General features: G+C 42.8%; 1 protein-coding gene across 2 annotated transcripts in view; it reads right to left on the reverse strand.

The window, feature by feature from the left end:
• The window catches only part of dachd (dachshund d), a 92,822-nt gene that overhangs the window by 19,180 nt on the left and 47,833 nt on the right, over window positions 1–25,809 (reverse strand). Inside the window, exons 3-6 of one of the 2 annotated variants that reach the window (XM_006788162.3) lie at window positions 19,908–20,060; window positions 6,426–6,598; window positions 6,145–6,280; window positions 5,868–5,999 (exon numbers count right to left, since the gene is read on the reverse strand). In XM_006788162.3, coding sequence (XP_006788225.1) covers window positions 5,868–5,999; window positions 6,145–6,280; window positions 6,426–6,598; window positions 19,908–20,060 — 594 coding nt within the window. Of the gene's footprint in view, window positions 1–5,867; window positions 6,000–6,144; window positions 6,289–6,424; window positions 6,599–19,907; window positions 20,061–25,809 lie in introns of both variants that reach the window. The other variant, XM_087829777.1, reaches the window with a different exon arrangement.

The raw sequence follows: 25,809 nt of genomic DNA on the forward strand, positions 1-25,809 counted from the left end.
GGAATATTTACGAAAAGAGCACAAAACTGACGCTGAAACTTTTGCCTGACCCAGAGTCCCCCGCCTGCCTTTTTATCATTGCAAATGCTTATGCAACGATGGAGCAGAACAAAGACTACAAAGGCTAGAAATCACTTTTTTGTCTTTTTTCATCTTTTTTTTTTCTAAAATGTTCCCCTTTCTCTCGCTCGCTCTCTCTACACGAACCCATGAGCGTCCACAGGTCCTTGGCCAAAGCAGCTGTATGAAAACAGACTGTGATGCTCGTACCTGCTCGGGTTTGATCTTTGAGAGTGCAAGCTGGGGCTGCGGACAGTGCGCCTAAGCAGCGTCCTGACAAACAAAAGGCGAGACAAATCAACTTTGTCCATTGTGGCCACACCAGTGCACGGTGCATCACCGACTGCTCGGCTGATAGCAGGTATAGGAGAGGATGCACCACCTAGGTGACATAATTCACCACAGGCTTCCATTTATGCTTGAGAGGAGATTAGGAGCGCATCTCCTGTTGTGTCAACAAGTATACATAACATTCACCAGCGAAGTGCCAATATCATATTACTAATGATTCAGCCGCTTTTAAAATATGGTTTACAGAATCGGCTTACATACTGTACTTGCCTTTGCACGTCTTGTCAGGCATTTTAGCTCGGTGCAAAAGAAATGTGGCATGTTTACCTGCACTTGGGGGTGGGGGTTAGAGCTGTTGATGGGAAATTGCTTAAACTGCCACATGTTTTTTTCTTCTTTTCTTTTCTTCTTTCTTTCTTTTTTTTAAACAGAAAACTCTTCAACATACATACTGTACATATGGCTTGTGTTTCAAACACGTTTTCCCCAAGGAAATAAAATGATAGCCAGTGTTTGATGTCCAAAGTAAGTTTACAGCCAAAAGGCTTCTGTACCTTTCAAATTTCCCCTTGTTTGTCAGCTACCTGCTGTTTCACGAGACAGAGGCTTGTCGGAAGCTATCGCCGCAGACTTTCTGTTTGAAGCAATTCAATTAGTCACATGTGAGATAACACTTAGCTTTCTACTAGCTTTTTTTATTTTTTCTCCCCCCAACGTATCGACTAATCTCTCTCTTTTTTTTCCTCTTCTTTGGCAAAATTTGGACAAAAAATAATCACGTTCAAACAACAGCAAAAAAAAAAGCCTTACCATCTGGTTGCGCTGCACTTTGTGACACAACTTTGGGAAGTGTCTGTTTTATACGACAACAAACAGCCTTTGTCCTTCATCACCAGAGATGACATGAAAAAGATGAGGCACGTTCATAGGATGTGAGTGCAGAGGCATTATAGGGGCTGTCTCTGAGGCGTCTGACTGTTTAAATAGTCTCCATATGAGCTGGGGCACTGCATCCGTCCTCTGCAGCCAACCTGCTCCCCTTCTTAGAGTGCATTGCAAGAGATTAATTTAATGCTCTGCCAGGATCATAAAGATCAAACAAGTGGAGAGATATCATTAAACCATTGGAATGTTATCTCATTTATCTAAACAAACTGATGCGATGAACGGCCTAATTAAAAAGCTCGCCATAAACAAAGCTTCGGATGGGGAGGCCTCTCCCCTCTTTAACAATGGAACACATTTATTTTATTAATCCAATGCATCGTGTATCATATCATTACAGTTCAATATATCTATCATTAATTTTATTCCCTTCACTTAAAGCTTTTATTGGAATTACTTTGGTTATTAGTTGGTTCTAATGTATTGGTTACCTCTGTATTTGGCTGCTACAATCTCTCTTATCTCGCTGCATAAACCTGTGCATGTTATTCAAATTGCCTCATTTATTATGATAGCTTCCTCATGTAAATTGTGCTGACTGCTCGCCCTTGCACAGTCCTCATTAGACTAATGAAAACCTTCAAACGAAAAAACTAAACAACCTGCCAAATAAAGGTCTGGGGTTATTATGAAAATTACAACTGTGGGAGCCGGGAGAAGCTCTCTTCATTAATTCATGCTCAGCAAATTGGTAACTAATTTAGTTGCACTCCTCTGCATTAATGGGTTATTTTATAAAAATGTTTTCCACAGCCCGAGACCTCTGGTGCACACACTGAAGAGCTCAGAATCCTAATCAAGTCCAGTGACATATTAGGAATTGACAATCTCAAAGATAATACAGCGTGTGTTTGCTAGTAGATGTGCGCGGGTCAACTAGTTAGAACTGGCGCGGATTGCTCGGTCATTTGCTTTCTCCTCTAATATTGTGAAGAAATTAGAGTCATTTGTGTTGATTATCTGAGTGTGGAGGAGGCACTTCAGCTGAGAAGGAAGATTTCTGCTGCTGAGGAAACATTCAGTTGATTTATGTGTGCGGATCCTCGGTTAAACCCTCGTTCTTTGTTTGCGTTACCCCGTTAGTGCAAATCTCTCCTTGTTTCACATACGAACACACACGCACACACACATATGCTCGCACACGTGCAGTTAGACGGTCTGTGACCCATAAATTCAGCTCATGATCCTGCTAATTATTACTATTCACTGCTTCACACCCTGTGAGTGAAGGTCTAACACTGATCTTCACGTCAGCCTAGCCAACAGGGAACATACAGCCGAATGATTTCCATAGTGGTTTTATTATCATTATCAACCTCACCCCACCCTGCATCACCCAGCACAGCTCCGCTAAAACCAACAGAGAATACTGAAATCTATTATTTGCTTCATTTTGTATTTAATCTGCCATGCTTAGTAGATTTCTATCTGCTTCTTTTCTCATTTTCCTGTTCTTCGTAATTCTCATCAACAACATCGTAATAAATTTATAAAAGCAATTAATAGCGTAAAGGCTAATTGGCTAATTCTGCATTTTATTTTGGTAGGAAAGATTAAAAACAATTGGTATGTGTGGCAACAAATATCATATCTAAAAATAAATAATTAAGTGAAATAACTGAGATGCAAAATCTGTGTGGAAATCAGACCAAGCTGACATTTAGTTGCACTATTAAATGTTTTTGTAGTTAATTAAGGGAACTCCAGGGGTGTTATTAAATCGCAGCATGTGCATTACAGGGGGCTGATATGATGTTGCAAATGTAAGACGTCCATAGCCAGGTAAAGACTCTTTCAAAAAGATCCAACAAGCAAAATACATGTGTGCAGTTAACCTATTTCTATGTGTTGTGCAACAATGCGCACTAAACAGAGACATGAAGCCATAGAAGCAGCAGCACAGTCTGACATCATGACAAATTAAGGGCAGGAACAATCTTTAAATTAAAGGTTTAACATTTCTCAATTTTATTGCCAATATTCAAGGACTCAAATGGACTTTTAGGGCCCTTTTCATAAAGCTCTAGAAATATAACATTTTTCTTTTGATAATGGCATGCAGACTTTTCCCTTGCGGATTGTAAGTTTCTTTAGAAATCTGTGCCACGATGACAGTTGTAATGCTGGCAAATGTTGCTGCTGGTACAAAAAGTAAATCTGAGTTTATGAAACTTTTTGCTGCTCTTGACAAATTACACAAACCAGTGTATGACCTATTTAAAACAGGCATATGCAGCAGAGTGAGCAGAGTGACTTCACTCATTCATGTCAGGGGGAAAAGGGTTGGTCAGCAAAATTCTGTACACACCTGATCTGCAACAGTTCCCCAAGTCTGGTCTCAAACTGCTATGCAGATATATGATATAGCCTTGAAAGACTTAACTTTACTTTTCACAGTTGTGTATGCATGTCACAGCATTAAATTACTGCTAAGATGAGCAATGCAAGTACTGATTTTATAAAAGGACAGCTCTAATGATGCATTCACTCAATGCAAAATACCCAACATTAGCCTGATTGTGCAACAAGAGCTTGATTTTTATTAATGGCTTTATTTTGCATACTTTACCTACGCTGATAAAATGCACATCCCAAGCATTCCAAAAACAACCCAACATCGTGTGGAATTAAGCTTTCATACAGATTGAGTTTTGAGCTGCAGTGAGAGAATGAGCTCCGCCTGCAGCTCACTAAAGATGCCATAGCTAGAAGGAGGCCTTCCTGATAGGTTTCCTATTGAAACGTCAGTGCAAATCCTCAACTGCTTGTTTAAGGGGGAGTAGGTTGCGGTCACTGCGGTTGCCACATTTTGAGAGATTGCTGTGGAGTAAAGTTTGTCAGCGCTCAGGGGTTCCCTAATGGCCTTGGGCCCAATGCCCATTGCCTGTCTTGCCTGTTCTCCAGCTGCCTGTCTGATTGCTGTAAAACTTTAACAGAAAATAACTTTTACTCAAAATGTGAGGAGCGCTAATCCAAACAACTTAAAAGTCCACACGGCGCTGCCTCAACTCCCACAATTACACACCTGCCAAGTGTGAAGAGAATCTGATGAACAGTTGATGAAAAATGCAAAGAACCAAAAGCCGCACAACACACACATACAGAGATTTCTTCATTTATTAGTGAGACTAGTGAATGGTCTGTTTAGTAAGAGTGTTAATGAAGCCCATCCATGGAGAATCTCTTCACTTTTTGTTAACACTGTTTCATAGAAATTAGTTGCATCTCAGTAAATAGGAATGGATGGAGCTAAAGGAAAGGTAATTTTGCCTAGAAGACGCTAGCATTATATTATAATTAAGTATTGCGTATATATTGTATGTATGTATGAATGTATGATTTGAATGTTCTCCTACTGGATGAGTGGACTGATCTTGGTGAAACATTGTCTAGCCCACTGTGAGTCCCATATATGTAAGTATGTGTATGTATGTAGTTTGCTAGTTCTTCTAATGTATGCTAATATCAGACTTGAAGATTTACAGGTTCACACTAACTTGATGGCACCTTTAAATATTATCAGTAAACGTTGCTTAATTTTGCTGGCTGTTCATGCTAATTTCTTCAGACTTATCACTGCAATTCTTTCGGTCCCCAGTAATGCACCTGCATTGTGTGAAGTAAATTTTAAAAAATGGCTGTCAAGAAGTTTGAAAAACACACTAAAATACCCGAGATTGTGGCCATTCAAACTGTAACTGTTCAGCTTTCTCGAGAATTTAAATTACATAATTGAGGAACTGAAGTAATTTGTCTTGGTTTCCAACACCAAAACAAACCAAACTGAAAAAAACAACAAACAACAAATAACATAAGAATTTTGTGTTTCTACTTACTTTATGTGCTCTTGACTCATTTCAACTATTCTGCTTTTACTGTAATTTGTGGCCACACTATAGTTTCTCTCCTGTTGTCTGATCTGTTTCCTCAGATATGGGCATGTTTCACTAGCTCTAAGTTCCTTCCCCTACCTCCAAAACATTCTGTCAGGCTAGAAGAAACACTGATAACGAAAAACTAGATAGCCAAGATATCCCTCATCTAAACAACACTTGCTCAGATGCCTGGACTGAAGCCCTTCAAGTCTAAAGTATATTAGAAAAACAGTTGTTCAGACACATATAGAGCATGTAGTAGACTAACATTCTCCCAAAAAAATCTTTCTAACAAGAAATCTTAGAATGAGAGGCAGAGCCTTCAGCTCTCAGGCCCCTCTCCTGTTGAACCATCTCTCAAGCTCCTGGTGGACTAGTTTTCTGCACTCACCTCTTTTTCACTCCTCCCCTGTTTATACGCCACTACTGTACGACTATAGTGTGTGTTTGGTCTTGTCTCCCATGGTCATGGCAGATGGCCGCCCCTCCCTGATCCTAATTCTGCTGGAGCTCTCTTCCTGTTAAAAGGGGGGTTTTCCTTCCCACTGTTGCTAAGTGCCTCTCATAGGGGGATTGTCTGATTGTTGAGGTTGTTCTTTTAATTGTGCACAATATAAAGTGCCTTGAAGCAACTGTTGTTAGGAATCGGCAGTACATACATAGAACTGAACAGAATGGGGCTGAGACTTGACTCACCTTTATCAGCGTGCATCCTCTTTGCTTCATGACTCATGTCATGGGCCAGGTCTCCCTCTTTAGGTCCCGGTGCGATGTTGGGTGACAGGCCAAGCAAGGCTTGGTTCATGGAGAGACCATTGTGGTGTGTGGCTGCGTAAAAAAATCAGAAAAAAAAAACATTATTAGCTAGACAGGAGCTTAAATCTTCCATCTGTACAATCTGTAAAGTTTTTTTTCTTTATTTTTTCTTTATTTGTGTTAATAAATGTGCTGTGAAGCAATATATAATACGTACGTATCCTGTCTGAGGAGCTTTCTGTGTGGGCTGGGGAGCTGGACACACTGCTGCTGCGGTGGGACGATGGGTGACTGCCTGGCCTCCTGTGGTCTTCTAAGGAAGGAGCAGGGGAGGGACTGTCCGGCAAACGTTCCTGCAACCCCAACAGCCACAAAACCACACATGCAAAATAAATATCCAGCGCAGGCTCGAGTGTTACGCCACGAGAAGCAGGGAACTGTGTTTACAGCAGCCAGCTGTTATTATGACATTGCTTGCTTTCTCTTTTAAAAATTTACCTTTATAACAGAGGTGACCATTCTGGAGGGCAGACTTTGGCCCTGTGCTGCGGCGGCCATATTTGCAATGGTGCTGAGGTGGTTCATCTGGCTCATCGCCATAGTGACAGAGGCTGGGGGCAGGCTGACTGGGATCAGAGGGTGTGGCATCATCATGAAGGGGAGTTCCAGGCCTGAGACACACGAAGAGGTCGTTGGTTACTCAATGATGCATATTATGAGTGAGCTACCCACAGGGGAAACTTGGCTGAAAACTCAGAACCTGCTGGTGTTAATTCAGCAATCAGTAATTCCCACCACTGAGATCCCCTTTAAAATTGGTGTCCAATAACACTAAAGCTTTACAGAGCCATGCGCCAGGAAAAGAAAGGAATAATTCAGATTAATCACGTCTCGGGTATCTTTCCATGTTAACATAATACACATAAATGTTTTACAGCACGTGTTAATAATAGATACTACTGCAATAATAATAAAGAAAATGGGGACGATAACTATACACACAGTCATTCAAAGACCAAAGTTTACACTGCAATAAATATGCATCAATTATTCTATGATGAATAAAAAGGGGCAAATTATGGAAATTCTCTCAATATTTACATATAAAAAAATATCTCGGTAAAAACAAGGGCAATCTTGAAAGTCATTACCCAAATGACTAGTTAAACGCGCTAATGACAAACAAGTAGCGCTAGGCTACAGTACGGCAATGACTTTAGGCTAATTATAGCCGCCGACAGTGCAGACCAAGAGACAAAGAGAAGAAGAGAATGAGACTAAAAAAAAGAGTAGGTCGCATTCAGATCACCCAATAATGTGATTTTCAGGGTTTTTTTTCTCTATACGAACACACAAATTATTCCATTACAACATCAGAGATATCTTACAAATGTTCTAAATTATTCAATTGCTGTCTGGCAGTAGACGCCTAATTGGGGAAATTGAAGACATTAGCAGCGAGAAAATGTAAAGAAAGTCTAATAAAGATACTGCGGGTGGGGTGCGGTGGAGGGGGGGTTGTAGCTAGTCAAATAGTGGCCCTGAACTGCGCTTCTGAATGGCTTAATGAAAACAAGCCAACTTTCAAAGGACATGAGCACAGACAGAGGGTCAAAGCTAGGTGTCTGTATCCCCCTCCCCTCCCCAGCCGTGGCACCCCCCTCCTCCCCCCCGCCCGCGCTCTACAGGGACTTTGAACTGGCAGGATCAAAAGTGACTGGGAACAGTTTGGTCTCATTCCTCCGCCACTCAGATGCTTTTCCTCAAATGCTTTAAAGAAAACCTCATAGACACTATTGGATCTGATCGAGCCTCTCTGTAGATTTTTTTTTTAACTCCTTTTTTTTCTGTCTTTCTTGGCAGCCCGGTTCAAGGTAAAAAAGAAAAAAAAGAAAGCTGTGTAGAGAAAAAGGAGGGGAAGAAAAAAAGATAGCACACTACAGAAAGCTATCCACAAAACAACTCCACTCTTCTTTTTTTGACAAAACATCAGTAACCAAAGGGCAAGGAGATCTGCATGGCGAAGCCTCTAAAGAGAAGGACACTGGTTGAAAATGAAAGGACATAAGAAGTACTCCTCTCTGTCATTCCCCTCCTTCCAAAAGAAGCATTGATTTCCATAAGAAAGGTGGCATGCAGTTTCTCAGTGGCAAGTATTCCCAAACAATATAAAGCAGGGGAGATTAAAGAAAGGCGGAAGCCAAGCAGCACCTTGTATCAGCGCCTCTGCTGAAGCTCAGACTGAATCAATTACCACTCAGCAGGCTAAGCTCAATTAAAAAACACCACAGAGGGCCTGATTGCGGGGGTACTTACTGTAGGACAACATGGAGAGGTCTAGGCTACCTATCAGCCTTTCAAGGCCACTCAAGGGCCAGAGTGAAGAGACTTATTCTGCCTTTGAGGTGTCTCTATTACGCCCATTCAATCAAACGCAGCTACACACACATAAAGGTAGATTTTCACCATATCAATAAAGTATGAAAAAGAGGTGAAAAGTCACTTAAAACAACGCAGGTCTGCTCTTTGTTAGTAACATACCGCCACTTATCTCCCTGTCATATCTTTCTCTTGATGGTATGTGAATTTCATTGATGTGTCTCCACCTGACTGACAGGCTGGCGCGGAAACACAGGACCTCTGTTCGCTCTAAGGGGGTATTAGTCTCGCTTTCAGTGCCCGTCCAGCCCCTTTCTTGTCACCCCATCCTAAAGCGATGTTTCTCCCATAAAGACCCATTCAGGCCACTGTAGGGGAATGTGCCACAGGCCAACAAGGGTGCACCAAATCCTTTTATTTATGGCTGAAAGGAGCCAGGTGAGGAGGATATGCATTTATTCAAGGAATCTGGCATTTTCACAAGACAGTTAGAGTGTTTTCATCGCATTCATATGCAATTTCTTCTCATTTTCTTGATTTTTATTCTCATTTAAATGAAAGGACTATGAATAATCGCTACAATTTTTTTTTACGTAGGTAATAATAAACAGAGATTTTTGCTTCTTTTTTTGTCCTTTTCAAAAACCAGAATGAAGAGACTCATTAATCGCTGTGATATTGTGAAGATATTCCAGTGGGCAAACTGTTAGAAACATATTTGTCAGTTTTCTGTTTATCTCTGAAATAGAAGTTCAGACCTGATGAGAGGTGAATTCCCACAAGCCCCCCTCCCAACCACCACCTCTCTCTTTCCTGAAGGGCAGACAATGCATTTGGAGTAATTTACCTGAAGTAAGCCTGAGGGACCTGCAAAGGTGAACTCCTATTTACCATCATTAAAACTACAAATCACTTAATACCAATATAAACAGCTCAGCTATTATGTCGTGCAGTGCTTGGGAGTTCACGCATGGATAAGCAAAGATCTGAATCGCGGAGGATGAATTGAATGAATTAAAACAGCCCTTGGTAGCAACATGATTAAAAACCTGTTACATCAGAATCAAACCTCACGGCTAATGGCAGGTTTGTTACTTATTAAAAAAAAAGATTTGAAAAAAAGTGGAAAAAAATGGATTGATTGACTGTTGAACGATTTAAAAAAATGATTAAAACGCCAGCAGTGATTTATTTTGGTGATTCGTGCCGCAGTTAATCCTCATCGACACAGAACTTCAGCCTTTTTGGCCATCTAACCCTACGGAGGAAAATAAGAGGAGAGGAGCTAAGCCATTGTCATTGAAAATGGGATGAGAAAGCAGCTGGGCCCCTTACCCTTAACTCTGTTGTGGACAGATTTCCCCTGACAAAAATTAAACTAGCTCCTACTTGGCACTTTATTATCTCTTCAACTGAATGATTTATTGTTTGTGGAGCGAAAGAACCAAAGAGAGGGGGAAGATTACATTTCCAGCCAAAGCTCAGGCCTGATCTCGTTTTTTACTCCCTCTGTCCAGGAAAAAAGCTCCCGACAAACAATAATGTCAGCTGTAATTGATCGGAGGTCGCTGGCTGGGCCTGCAGTAAAAGCGCACTATTTAAGCGACAATCGGCCCCGCGCTCTTCAGACGCTGGCTAATGAAGCTGTCTGTCTGGGCTATTTACCTTCTCTTAAATGGAAGGGGAGAGATGTACTGTAAGAGACAGGGCTGGAGAGGATCTGCCTCTCACTCCCGTGAAATAGGACCTGCACATGCCTCAGGAATGTATAATTGGTTGGCGCAGCCAAAGCTGGGGATCCGGTGCTAATTAAATGACTTGTTTAAAGCCTATCTGTCTTTGTTTGGGAGGCTCTGGGCTTCAGAACAATGCATTGTAAATGCTGTTGTCAAACAAACATTCCTGGTTATCCTTTGATTTGAATTGAACAAGACAAAGGGCTGATTTGCTCACTGCTAAGCCTTTGGTTTTCATGGTGTTGAGATATTTTTTCCTCCCCTCTTCTGATCTGTCAAACTGAACAGGGCCATTCCAGTCAAAGCTGCTAAATGGACTGACTCAGTGCACAATCCATACGCAGCCCGCCGCCGCAAAAACATCTCCGTTTTCCCTCTTAATTGCGCTTGTAAAAATGCCCCCATGTTGTGTATGCATTTCTCCGACAAAGGTAAAGACGGTGGCGCGCACAAGGAGAGTCTTTGTTGTGGTCGTATCAAGGATTTGCACACCGGTCCCAAAAGGAAATGAATGGCTCATGAAAAAGTGTCTGTCACGCGGCGAGACATTTAGAGGTCTCCATAGCATTAATCAGCTAGTCGTCTTTACTATAACTGTTAATCTCCTTTTTTAAAAAAGGGGGGGAAAAGGAAGTCCTGCCACGGAGGAGGTGGACCAGGGGGGTGTGTATGCATCAGATCAAACATAAGACACGGCCTCCATAAATAAGTCGTCTAGAATTGTGGTGCCACTTTAGACTACACAAGTGCATGCTTCCATGTGCTTGCTAGTCCCACATTCATATACACACAGGCAAACAAGAAAACACACACACACACACAGATGGCAGGTTCAGTCAAGGCTGGTGAGTCCTGTTTCTCATTAAAATGGGGGGAGAGGGGAAGGTTTCGAGCTTTGATGTAGCCACCCACAGCCCTTCAGTGTCATTGAATGAAACTTTGAAGCTTTTTGTGTTTACGTAGTTAATGCTGATAATAAAGCAAACATCTTGTCTTTGTTAAATACCTGCTGTCCACTCAAGTATGCCTACACACACGCACGCACACTGCAAACGGGGACATAAAACTCATACATCTTGCAGCAACAAAGAGAGGTAAACATGAAAACACACGGCCGCACGCTCAGACAATGATGCAGTATGGATAATTGTGTAAAGTTACGCGCCGGCGCAAAGCCAGCCAAACATATAAACACATGCGGGGAAAAAAATGCTTTACATTCCAAGAGCTGTAACGATTGGATGAATAACAAGCTATTAACGCATCAGCAGACAAAATACGCTCGACGTGCCAAGGCAAAGACGCGCAACTGAGGTGGGCATAGACTTTTTGATGAACTAAATCACGAAATGTAACAAAAAAAAAAGAAAGAAAGAAAACATGATAAGAAAACATTTCTGCTTTCATGAGGTAACATAATTGCTTTCCAAACCCAAACCGCTGGAGTGTAACATGTGGTAGAAATTATCAAGGAGACAGACAGAGGTGTTTGTCCATTAAGCGCATAAAAATCTAAGGCAGGCAACTTTTATAGGATAATTTAAATCCTCGGCTCTAATAGTGCGCATTCCTTATGAAAATTGGAAGATCAATCATCTCTGTGACAGATCTGTTGTGGAAGAAGTTCTCGCTATCTTTTAGGTGGTGGTGGTGGGGGGTGCTGAACACGTTTCGCCACCGCCCCACCTGTGCTATCCCCCCCCCCCCCCCCCCTCCCCTCCCATTTTAGCTGTCTATTTGTCTCTTTCCTGAAAATGTTAACGAACAGGGCAATAATCAAGCCATATGCTTGTATGTGGCAAATCTCATTACAGTAAATGACCTTTACCAACCCATGCCAACATCCTTGTGCTTGATAACACAGAGCGTGCGGGGCGGGCGACACAATGGTGGGTTTTAGTTAACGCAGTCATGCGCGGGAGTATGTGTGTGCGCGCGTGTGTGTGCGGTTGGCCAAGACAGCCAGGCCTTCAGGACACATTAGGACACGGGAGGCATTCTCTAATTTGGGTCGGAACCAGGCTCACTTCACATTTGCCACACGTCACTCCGAGGATCGCCGTGGAATCGGCGCAGGAGCTCCGACGCTGGATCACTCACAATAAGCGGTGGCACGGAAAGTGCTGCGAGCAGAAGAGGAGAGGCGAAGGAGAGGAGAGATATTACTAGCAGCTGTTACTACTGCGGCTGCAATATATTCAAGCCCAATCAATAAAGCTCCTACAGACAGTGACACCCAAGCAGACAGAGGAATCATTTTCATCTGATACTTAGCAAAGGCTCCCCCTTTTAAAAAGATTGCTTTCAGTCAATGACAACCAGTTGTCATTTGACTAAGGCTCCTGAAATGAAATATATTGACGAGTGTTATCAATCACGACCCACTCTGCCATCATATCAATTTAGCCGGGATAGGGGTTGAGGGGTGGAGGGGTGGATGGTGGTGGTGGTAGGGAGGGATCGGTTTGCATGTGGTCATCGGATCATCTGTTTTAATTACAAAATTAGCATCACTACCTCCTGCGCTCTCACTTCCTCCATGACAAGCACCTCTCTCTCTCTCGAGAGAGAGAGAAAATCAGTAACGCTCAACCTTTGTCAGCGCGAGGTGAATTTTCCTTGAAATGCAGTTCAGTGTGGACTTCAACTGAGGCAGAGGACAACATGTTAAAATATACATAGATATATATTTGTTTGATTATTTGTCTATAGATTCTAAATATCATTTATGAAGAAACGGCTTCCTTTGTTTGTTCACCCTCTGAAGGGCGTGCTGATTGTGAAATTCCTTTACGTTGTTTGAACTTGCTCACGCGCTCCGTCTTTATCTTGGTCCCAGAGGAGAGGCTTTGTGATGGTGAAGATGTCTGGGCTCAGGAAGGCTGATAGCTCTATTTGGATGAGGGTTCCCATATCATAATTGAGAGAAGAAGAAGAAGAAAAAGGGGGAAAAAAAGTGCTTTTGCGGAACACGACCAACTTTCTTTTCTGTCACGAAACGCTTTTGAATCCTTCCCGGGCAATGCTACATTTTTACAGTGCAATCACAGTTAAAAGAGAACGCCATTTCGCTGTTGTCATCACCGCGCTGCCATTACTGCTATTGTGTACACACAGTAATATCATTACTCTATGCTAATGTTTCCTCTTAGACATAATCACGGGAAAATGAGAGCGCATGATATCCAGGCTCTAACGCTGCGCCATCTTAACTGTGCATGTGAAAACGGCTCCGCATCCGACGCAATCACACACCACGTATATTTCACATCGCTCCGACCTGCGAAAGCTCATCATCACCGAAAGGTTGAATGTCATTTATTACACGTATCACATTTACAGCAAGTGACATTGTCTTTTCAAATTGTGTTGATCTCTTCACTTTCAAAGGTCAGCCCCTTCCCTGGCTAAATTCAACCTGACAGAGAATAGTGAGGAGGGGACAGCCGAACACATGCATCACCCCGGCATCAAAGCGCTCCAAATTAATCTATCCAATTAATGAGGAATGAGGCCTAATGTTGATGAGGGATGACAACTCGACTGGTCAGTTGTTTTTTTATAGCTCTGCTCCTGCTATTGTGAGCTAACCGCAAGAGACAATCAAACAAATATTTCCATGACGCTTTCTCGAGCGCCGCCGCCTCTTCCTCTCCGTAGCGCCGCAACTCCGCTGCCACTCAAAGATGATAGAACTTGATATGGATCATTACGGAAATAATGTTTAATCAATTCCCCCTGTTATTGTAATCTATTTCTGCCGTTGTCTGCGTTTGTGTGTTTTGTAGCTACATCGGTGCGCCTCACAATTTCCCAATCATGCATATTCAAGTGTTACGCTGATGCTTAACAGCCGACGCAACCGGAATTAGAACGAGGACATTAGACTTCATTAAAAAGAGAAATGATTATCAGGTTTATCTTTTGAAATGTCTATTAAAATGTGTGTGTCGTTCTTCACTTATCTGTCACCTGGCTCCCATGAGCCTGGCAGCCTAATAGAGAGATGGTGAGGGCCAAAGCCCAAGAGAGCGACGGAGACCCATCAAGCTCTTCACTCAGACTGGAAGGCTGCCTGTCTGCTCTGCCACTCTCTGTCTCGCTCACTCACCACCACTAGCCCCCGTTTGCCCAACGCTGGCAGGTCAAAGAAATCCTGTTTTGTCCGGAGAAGGACCCTTGATATAAGAAGATGGGGAGAAAACCCAAATAAAATGTTGAATTGCATAAATTAGTCAAGACAATAACCTGCCGCTGTAAAAAGAGGTGTTATGATATGTTCGTGAAATGAATTCCATTCAGCCTATGGCTACAATCTAGTCTCTCCAAAGAGCTTTGGCTGACAAAGGCTCCCACAAGAGAGCTAGAGAGGAAGATGGATGAAGTTGCCCCTAGACACTCATATCAGGTCAGTATGTGCTTTATCCCCTAATGGTTAAGGTTAGGATTGAGTAGGGGGTGATACTAGATCTGAGCCTGAGGGCCACTGTTCTAGAGGAGAGGTGCAGGAAGTTGCCACCATCCTCCATCATGGCCCACATTCAGCTGTGCTGGGCCACCAGCACTAATGCAGCTAGCAGGTTGGAGCGCGTAGTTAGCTAGTTGGACGTGTCCTTCCACCCAGAGAGCTTTATTATTAGAAAGGACATAAACAGACTAATTAAATCGCAGCAGTGGAGCTGGGCTGACAGCTGGCACAGAGAATGTGACCAAACAGATCCCTATCAAAGTGCAAGAGCAGTGTCTCTCTATATGGGTCCTGCTTTTGTATGCGTGGCTTTGTCTGTGTGTGCTGACACGCATGCCTGTATGTCCAGTAAATATACGCCCGGGTGCACGTCACCTCTACCCATTTTAGCCCCGTGTTCGGCTCACATTCGACGACTATCATTTCTCCACTCACACGCGCTGTCATCTTAATGTCTTATTTAGCGGCTTATCGCAAAGCGCACTGACTCTCTTATATGTTCCAAAATTGCACAAATGCTATCCAACAGAGCAGTGAACACTCCAGTAATTAGTGCATGGTCTCAAGCCTGACTCCACTCAGCTCTGCAACATGGCCAAGCACGGACCCCATATAGAGAGGAGTCTAGTTATGCATTGATCTCAGAAAATTAAGGCTAACTGCCCCAGACTGCGGCGTCTTGATGTACCTTCTGGATGAGCAATGTACTATACTTTGTGTTGTTTGTGGCGTAAACACGGTGATTTTTTTTCTCACTCGCCGCGCTTTAAAATAAATACATGCTAAATAATTAATGACCCCGCCCACTCTAAAAGCGCTGTTATCCGTGCGTGCAAAAGGTAAAACCACTGATGATGAGAAAATATGGCCTTAACAAGTCAATAATGGCGAGTGCAACAAGAACAGCCTAATCAATGCGGCTGCAACGTTTGCAAACAAGGACTTGAATTATAACGCCAATAATTGATCCCTTCCATTTTTTTCTCCCCACCCCCTTTCTCCTTCATGTGATGTCATTGTTTATTGATTGCTTCTCGCCCGTTAGGGATGATGGGAAGTTTCGGAGTTTGTTTTTTGCTGCGACTTTTGCCCCTCCCACCCCCCCGACCACATCCAAATACACCACCCACCAACCCACCCTTCCTCCATTTGAAATTTGCAAGCTGTAGCACCAGCTTAACCAAAAAGGATTAAGTCCCATACCCAACTGAGAACACAGATAATGCTCAGTAATTGGTAAAAAATGAAGATGAATGGGACAGCTAGATAAGGACCAATTAGCTGCTGGGAGTGTACAGCTGTGGTCTCCTCACAGAGCGCTCTCAGGGGCCAAGGCCCCCTCTTCCTCTCTCTCTCTCACACACACACACACATACGCACGCAGGCACACGCGCGCGCACGCATGCAAACATGCAAGCGTGAGGGTAGTGCTTGCAGAAATTAGCCTGATGACCCTGGAAAGAGAGAATGATGCTTCCTCATCATCTCACCCAGAACCTCTTTCCCTCAACTCCTCACTCAGTCAGGCAAGACTCCAGGTACCTGTCACCACCCGTCCAAACTTCAGACTAGCATGAGGCTTTCCACTCCCCCACCCGCCCCTGTTGGGCGAAAGGCAGCCTGGACCGAAGCCACAGATGTTGAGACAAAGGGTTTTCAGGTTTTCATGCATCGCTCCTTTTAAAGCTTCGCTGCGATGTTACAGTGCGGACTCGGAAGAGATTTTTTTTTTTTTTTGGAGATTAAGTTAGCAGTGACAGTTGTGTCTTCTCCTTCTACCGCCGCGCTGTTGTTTAGCCAGCATGTCGTGGCATCATCTGGCTGATGACAGTGGAATTCCCATATCTAATTACAAACAGGATTTCAGCTCCATTAGAGTTGTGTGGTGAGGAGTCAGATGAGTGGCAGGGCAGCACCCAGTGGCCAAAGAGAGACGGAGGGTGAAAGACAGAGAAGTAAGTGAGACAGAGAAAAGAGGACAAAGGGTGAAACCCCTGCCTTATCGTCTCAACCTGTTTCTTTTGTTGGTTCTTTTTGAACCTCCGAGAAACACTTTTTTTCCCCTTTCTGTAACTGGAAAAAAAAACAAACCCAATTCCTTCTCTTGGAATTGGCAGGTCTTTGTTAGTGGGCAGCTGACAATATTTTTTCTCCCAGTAATGAAGGTTGTGGCTGGGGTCAATGCACTGGGAGGGAATGGCGGGCTGTTTATCCCCCTCAAGGCCAAGCACCACACGTGTTTTGCTTGGTCTGTGATCTGTAATTGTGGCATTTCCTGAGAGGCGCAGGAACAATCCACATTGTGCTTTGAGAGCTCTCCCTCTGCCCAACTAAAGAGTGCGAGGGAAAATCAAAGAAAGACCCCCCACACACACACACACCATCCTGCCTCTCTTTACATTTTGATGTCATTCCATCTCCATATCTTTTTTACCCTTCTCTCCTGCCTCCTCTTCTTCATACATATCTATTTCCTTCTCTCCATCTCTCACTCAGGATGTTTGGTGATTTTGGCAGAGAGTTGAACTGGCTGTTTTTTTTCCTTATAATTAATAACATTGATGCAAACAGGAAGGTCTAATTGTGATGAATATTTAATGTGAGGGAGAAACATTAGCCTGTTCAATTTACATCAACACAAAGACAGCGGCGGGCAATCCAACTCTACAAACAGTACAGAGTGTCCTTCACTGGCTGGCTCTGCTGTGCTTTGCTTCAAGCGCTTCACAATACAAGAACTGCTTCAGACAAACACTGAGATGAGGCACCTGTATTCTGTATTTTAGCCCGAGGAGGCTTTTTTTTTTCTTTTCCCCTCCACGGGTTGATGTAGTGGCTCTTTTCTGATTAAATGGATCTATGTCCTTAGTGGTATTATCAGAAGGATGCTCATTATCATATCAATTCCTATCGTGGCTGGTAACATAATTTGTGTAAGTAAACACATCCGTTTGTGTGGGTCTTAGTTTAAGCCGGTTGATTATAAAACGCCAGTCCATTTCCTCAGAGCAGCTGTGGTCTGAGTCTGTTTAAAAACAGCATGAAGTCATTCCCCAGTCAGCACTCTGAACAACAGTCAATCCAGCAAAAGTCCCAACAAAAGCCACAGCCACATGCATTTCCCCTTCTGCTACATCAGTCAACTGATTTATACGTCTCGATAGCTATTGGATAATAGGCTCAAGAGCTGGATATATTAGGGATTCGCACTTAAAAAAAAAAAAAAAAAAGCTCATAAATCAAACCAGAGTGAGCCACTTTATGGAATCTGAAGTAAAATCTGTAATCAGGCTTCCTTGTTAAGTCTCGCAACTGTGGAATCCCAAAATGCCTTCATTAAAAATAAAACACGTGAAGCAAAGTCTGGGGCTAGATGAAGAAGACAACATGCTGCTAGCTTGTGTTTCATGGCTCTGCAGTGCAGAGCGGGCCATATATCTCCAGCGTATTATCAGGATGACTCCTGCTGGCCACCCTGTCACAGGAGAGTGCTTGATATAAACAAGAGATTGCTGCGACACCCAGTAATCAATATTAGGATGGTTTCAGTACCAAACATCATTTGTCTCTGCGACCATTCCTTTGACCAAACGAAGCATTAATTCAAATCATAAATCTGAGCTGATTTAAATCCGAGGAGAGTGAGGGAGAGAGAGGGGCCCCTGTCTGACTGCCTGCCCCTAATGATTTATTTTCTACATTTCTGCGAGCGAGAGATTTGTCCATACTCACTGACAGGTCACCTTCAAACGCCAGTGGCAGACTGTTCATCACCATGCAGACGAGCATCTCATCGCTGCGAGTAAATATTAAAGGAAAAGAATCCAATTGATTGTGGATGGGGCCGAGAGGCGTCACTGCCATATATTTCACTCAGAGAGCTAATGCTGTGGCCCATGCACCCACACCTAGAACTGCTCCCCCTTGCCAGAATTATGATTCTACCGGGAGCCTGTATAGCTGGCTGTGGGCTCAAGGTTACAATTTAAATTGTAAAAAGATAAAACAGTTTCTTATTAGCTCCATTGCCACAGCCTTGCTGTTAGTACTCACATTTATCTTTATTTCCGTGACCTCGCAGGCTCGTATTCTCTCTCTCTCCTTTTTTTTTTTTTACACACTCCATTCTCTCGGAGTGATGACCTCACACTTTATGCATTTCGCATTGTTAAATCTGCTTAGAAACACATCCTGTTTTCATCTCGCACGCCACAAGCTCCATGGTGTCAAGTATTATTGTCGAAATGTGTTCAGGAGTCAAGCCATTTATTACAGTAAGTGAATCAAAACCTCAATTTAGCGAGCAAAGCTACGGGGATTACACTTGGTTTATAATTCGGAACGGGCTCATGAATCCGCGCTAACATACATTATCATTCTCTTTAATACACTAAGTGCTCGTGTGTGATATTGCAAAAAATCCTTCTGCATTTTAGGGCTAATAATTAATTGAAATGGCACATAGTGAAAAACCAGAGCTCTCACAGCAATTCAATTAGACCTTGTTAAAAGCTGATAGCTTTGGGAAACTGTGTTCACAGTTTCACTTAGCTATTAGGAGTTGTTTTTTTTTCTTTCAACATAAAACACTTTTGGAAAAACATGACTTACATTACTAAAGCGGGCATTCCCAGTGCATACAAAATAACTAAAATCAATAGTTTATTGCTTTATAAACTTTGAGAAGGCAGCAGCACAGTGGAAAGAGCATCTCATGAAAGAACACCGTGCGAGTCTTCGGTTTAAGGCAAGCTGTGTGTCTGTGTGTGCCTCTGTGTGTGTATAACCTTTTTATTACTTTTGACAAAGCTCCATTGACACAAGGAACAGTGTGTCTGCTTTAATGGCGAGGTGTAGAAACGACCTTCTTCTTTGACATATTTCAGTCTAAACCTGTTCTGGAATTATTGTTATTTTGGACTTTTTAGCCTCGGCTGGAAAGAAAGGAGGCAGGATACATGTAAAGAGAGAATGAAGGGTTTGATTGCCAGCATTGTTTTTTTTGCCTGCTGGGGTACCTTTGGAACAATGCATGGAACCGCATAAGCTTTCACTCCTGCAAATCAAAGCAAATTTGCTCAAACTTACTGACAACCCTGACAAAAATGGAACTTGTTTAATAACCAGTCTGCATTTTTTCCCCCCTAATATGTGTTGATTCTCGTTTTATACGGCCGAGGATTGAGATGTGTATAATACCCTGCCTCTCTGGACATTTTCTGTCTATTTTTAAACAGATAATTGTGCAGTCTTGGAAAAGAGTTCTGTGAGCGTGTGTTGAAACGGTGGTAAGTGTGCAGGTCTTCGCATGTGTTTGTGTGTGGCTTGCATTTTTTTTTTCCCACTAATGCGAGATGTATTTGTGACAGTGTGTGCGTGTATGAAGGGCATCCTCACCGACACTGGAGCTGAGGTCTCCATTCTCTCCGTCGGCCCCGTGGTGGTTGGCGTTGCCGTGGTAGCTGCTCATTGCCTCCAGCTTGATCTTCTTGACCTTCATGGCCTCTGCGATGGCTGCGTTGGCAGCTGCTGCCGCCGCTGCTGTCAGGCCTGGAGAGAAGAGGCAGAGGAGACAGTGCGCTTACAGACCGCTACATGTCTGCTGTGGCTGAGCCACTGCACCTGCGAAACCTTTCAAAAAGCCTCCTTGGCAAATAAAAAAAATGAAGGAAAAAGAAAACAGGGGGGAGACTTTTGAAATAATAAAACAATGAATAATTTTATACACTATGGGGAATAAGCTCCTGCGAGATCACGACTTTGTTTTTCATCTTCTGACAGGGGATATCTTCACAGCGGGTTATCATGCTGATGAGATGGATCCCCGTGTGTGTGGCAGCATATGATTTTTATGAATGTTTCAGAGACTCTGGCATTCCTCGCCGCTGTGTATTGATGTATTTGTACCTTGATGGAAAAAGATGCAGTCAAGATAACAGCGCATGATGCAAGCACTTTGTGTGTACAGCTTATAATAGTGAATGAGAAATAGTGATGCAGTGTGACACAGCGGCGGGGGAGGGGGGGGGGGGGCACGCATTAAACATTAAGTAAAGCGGGTTAAAGTGAACAGATATAGGTGCTGAGCTGCGTCTTCTGAATCTTATTGTGGAGGGTACTTCAGTGATACCGTCTAATGCATTCATCAGAGCTAATCGACCTGAATAATACCTCACAGTGCTGCTCGTGTTTCTTACAGCAATACATTGTCGTGCCTCATAATAAGAGGGCTCCTCTCACTGTCAAGGCGAGTTATCGGGCACAATGGAATCCTATAGACAGACCAGCAAGTTTAATAGTTAGAGGGCCATGAGTGAAAATTAACTAAGGAATGAAGAAGGAAGCAATATGTGAACTTTTGTATCATCTCTTATTTCAAAATGTTCTGTGGTCTGCAGAAGTACGAAACTGATGAGGCAACAGGTCAAAAGTGGCAGTGAGCTTGGCTCAAATATACTCAAATATTCATACTGTTTTTTTGTACGGAGATGATATGGGTTATTTCGTACGCTTCTCAAGAGAGAACCAGCCAACCAGTTGTGGTAGATGGCTGCCCCTTTGTGAGCCCGGTTCTGCATGAGGTTCCTTCCTGTTTTTTCCTTCCCACTGTCACCAAGTGCTGGCTCATAGAGGCTCATCTTATTGTTGGGGTTTCTCTGTATTATTGTAGAGTCTTTACCTTGCAATATCAGATTTTGATATCAGATATTGTTTGTTTTTTAATAATTTGTGTATCTGCAAATATACACCTTCTGTATTTTTCATATGAAAGAAACTATACTGTGGTGGGGCTTGCTAATTTCTTGTTTTTGATTTATGTATGTTTTGTTTTGTTTTGCTTTACTTTTGTTTCATATGTTGTTTGTTTAATTTAAGACTAAAAAAAAAAATTTAAATGAATGAGAGGTAAAACTTGAGGGGGTAGGGACAAATAAGTAAATACTTCTACCTACTCCTTTTCAAACAAATAATGGAATAATATATTGTAATGATTGTGAAGGCTCATGTTTGAAATGTTTGAAATAAAAATGAACTGAACTGAACTGATATAAAGCGCTTTGAGAGGTGACTGTTGTTGTGATTTGGTGCTAAATAAATAAACCTGGACTGAATTGAATTGAACTGAATTTGAATGTATTTGAGAATTTTACATGGATTTACTTGAGGCCAAAGTTAGCTGCTTCGTTAAACTATATGAATACTGACATCACTGAATCCCCTCTGCGATCTCAAAATACATCCCGAAATAGCAAGTTTAGACGTGGTCATCCACTTTAATGAAAATGAACTTGATGTGATTGACATAGTAGGTCTAATATTACAGCCATACATATGCTGAGCACACTGCAGAGATCATAAAGCACTGGTCTGTCATTGTGGTAGTTCCAGGGTTCTGGTGTATTGAACGTGACTGAAATCTTTATTCATGAGGCTGGTCTCAAACAGCAGGGACAGATAGTGCTAAAGCTCCTCTAGGCTTGGCGTGTCTCAGGAGTCCCACGACTCTTCTCGCCAGCCCCAGCAACAAAATCAAAGATGCATGGCGAGAAAAAGATATGTACCTATTACTGGAATCACTCATATCCACAATACGGTATATCACCTGCCCTTTCACAGGGTGCTGCTTGTACTTGATATGCAGGTTTGCCTTACGTTTGACGCAGAACAAAGCGGCGTCTCCGTTTATCATCGCTAAGCTGTCACGTCTCCGTGATGGGACTCAAAGCAGCTATTAGCCATGCATTTGAGGGGAGACACAAGTACAAGGAGAGGTAGAAATCAAACACGTGGCTCTAATAGATACATGCCAGCACATGCAAGCGCTAACAGACACACACACACTGACAAACACGCACACAAGAGCATACCGGCCTGGACACCCTTTCCTCTCATCCCCAGCTGATAGGCAGATGGTGAGAGTCACTCTGAGCCTCTGACATGGAGGTGCATATAATTTAAAGCCTTGTTTGCATCTTAAAATACATCAGTACCATATTGACGTACAGTATACATCATGTCAGCGAGGGCCCTCTCGTTTGCAGTGGGCCCTGGCTGCTGTTCCATATGCATAGGCTGGGCAGGAGGAGGGGGAAAAAAGCCATTGCCTCATAAGAAGGTGATACTTCTCCACATAATGAATGTGGCCTCTGCCCAGTCTGAAGGTCAGCCTTCATTTGTGTATAATGGGCAAGAGTCAACTGTTTTCCAAATGAGACGTATGCAGAACAGACTGCCGAGTAAATATTGAAATCACCTCTGGGCTGTTTGTGTGATAAATTCCCCCCACAAATCAGGTGCTGCTAAAAGGAGTGCAGCAATGGAGCTTTTTGATGCTGTCTAACTTGTAGGAATACGGTGGTTTATTGCACTGCAGCCTATCTGTCCTCAACACATATATATATAATATAATTTTTTTCTTTAGTCGACTAAACTGTAGAGCCACTAAAGCAAAAAGGAAACGGAAAGTAGGAGGTGATGAGTTTTGATCAAACGTTTAGCGAGAAAATAAAGGCTAGGAAATTGATTCGTACCATTGTGAAACGGATGAAATGATCACTTTTCCATTTTTCATTTATCATTCGCCCGCAACATCCACCCCTGTCTTTGACTAAGTGACACACTCCATAAATCGAAATCTTTGTTCTGATAATTGCTTCATTTTGCCGGATCAATTGTCATATCCACACAACGCACACCTCAATACAGCGCGTGTAATAAGGAAGCCAGGGAGATGTTGGCGCCCAACAACAAGTCTATTAAGCCACTAGAAGTCTAAACGTCAACAGGACCAATCCCACTCGGTGCTAATCTGCATTCATTACTATGCAAACAAAACAATCCAGCCTCATATAGTCCTTCAAAGTCACCTTTAGATTCAGACACTTTTCTCGTATAGACGCGCCGGCGAGTCCGAATCCTCCAGAGCACAAAACTAACAGCGCATCACGGTCGCATGTTGAGAGTCACACCAGCGAGGAAACAGAAAGGGGGGAACATTTCAACAAATAGAGAATAGCATGGTACTGTCACATGGGGAGCACAAAACAGCAAATAACAGAGACAAGGTCTGATGGTAGCCCTTGGAGCAGCTGTCATATTAAATAATAATGAAGGATCTATTAATATGCAAAGGAAGCAGCAGCCGACTGGCTTAACGCTGTCATGCCTCTGCATATTGTCAGGATCTTCATCATTAATTAACATGCTAGCTGCCCCATACCTGCGCCAATGTCAGAACATTCTTACAACAAACACCCCAATGCCTGTGCCCTCCGCAACTAACTCTTATAATTAAATTAAAATCAGATTAACTTCACATCAGTACACAAAAGACCGACTTTTACGACTTTCTCTTGCAGTGATTGCAACTCCCCCCCCCCCCCAAAAAAAAAAAACCCCAAACAAAAAACAAGAGCTTATCTGCTGTGTTTCTGTTCTCCTCTCTGTTAGGGACTGCACCATAGGCAACAATGAAAACACCGGTTATTTATCGGGCAAGCAGGATAAATAGGGAAGAGACACTCCATGTCAATGAGCATGGCCGCCTAATTTTATGCATGGACTGGTGGCAGCACAGCAATGACAAACTGGGGATGGGAACAACGCGACTCTTAGGTACACTAAACCACTTGAACTGTGCTATCCACATCATGACAAATTTAGTATCAATTACAGAGCGTGCTAACCTTATGACAAGCGGCGGACTCAAAGAGGAGGGGCAGAGGCACAAAGAACTGACACTAAATTACCTGGCGCATACTGGATCTATTTTAAAGCAGCTTGAAGTGGCGATGGATTAGATGATCCACTCTGCAGCAGGGGATGACGTGCTAATTGTACACTGAAAGAGGATAAATATTACTGTATGTTTCCACTTACAGCACTCGTGAGAAGAAGAAGCAACTCTCTGTGTCGCTCTTAAAGCGAGGCAATGCCAGGAGGCATTAGGAAATATTGTTGTTGTTTTTTTTATCAGCAAAGTACAGGATGCACCTCAGTAAGATGTAGGTGACATTCATTTCTCTAATGGTAAATGCAGTACTCTTGCGTTATTCAAAAGATTGAAGCCATATCCAGGACATAAATGAATTATATTGAAGCTGCTGCTTAAGTAGTGGCCAGAGTGTGAGTGGAGGCCACCTCTCCACTTTAAAGGAGATGTCATCTCAGTGTGGTGTCAGTCCACAGCAAATAATCCGATTTGGGGGCCAATCTGCCTGTAATGCATCAGCAACTGGAAAGGCTCCAGCGTAAACCCCCGCCCCACACCCCCCTTCCTCGGGGCATGAAGTATGCACACGTTCAGGCACTCACACAGACACACGTGTGCCTTCACACATGTCCTTAAGTGTAAAACTAAGCACTAACTCAGCACATTAAAACGTCCATTTCTAAATGGAACTGGTGTATGTTAACAATGTGTCTCACATCCACTCTCTGGTCCTGCTGAGTGAAGACGACATTTGTTCTCATGCACTTCTCACATGTGACCGATACAGCCACCGAACTTAAAGCTATGACCTTAAGTCTGACGCTTCAAAAGAGCTGCACCAAAAAAAAAAAGGAAAAAAAGAAATAAAATAAAAAGGAAAACTGTAAAACGGTTAAGTAAGTGCCTGTCATGCTGCTCTTTAAAGCTGGGAGATGAGATAATTGAACAACTTCCTGCTTCGATCTCAAGATGAAACTTTTTTGCCAGTTTGAGCAATAGTTAACCACTATTACCATATTTGTTAATGCTGCTTATCTCCTTGGAACATCAGCAGAGGGATGACATGTTACTGTGAACCAAACACTTGATTTCAGTACTGTGTGCTCTTCATCCGCAGCCCAAATGAAAAAGGGCGCAGCTATTTTGTGGGCGGCTCGAAGAATTGGTGAAGCCTCGGGAAGAGCTGTCGGCCCGTATTCTGTCTTTCTGTGCAGGCGCTAACTCATCTGAAAAATGAACTAATGTGACATGACACGATGGTGTAACTATTTAAGACAGTCTCTCAATGTCGTTTTTTATCATCAATCAGAACATTTGGACATGACAGGGAGATCAATTAGTCGCCTACTTAGATGCTAACTTATGTGTGGTCAATTATACTTAATTACTAATCTGTCAAAGTCTGTAACTTCCTTGACGTTTAATGCTTAATACTATCATCAAAACAATAAGTGGTTTAATTACGACACAGAAACTGGTGCAAAAAGTTCCATCTCGCCACAGTTAGGAAGATTAAGGCAGTTATGAGAAGACCCCACCAAAAAAAACCCCTCAATTACTTTATCTCTGCCCCCTGAATACCCTGAC

This window comes from Neolamprologus brichardi, chromosome 16 (assembly GCF_056152115.1).
Source record: "Neolamprologus brichardi isolate AB-2024 chromosome 16, ASM5615211v1, whole genome shotgun sequence".
NCBI lineage: Eukaryota > Metazoa > Chordata > Actinopteri > Cichliformes > Cichlidae > Neolamprologus > Neolamprologus brichardi.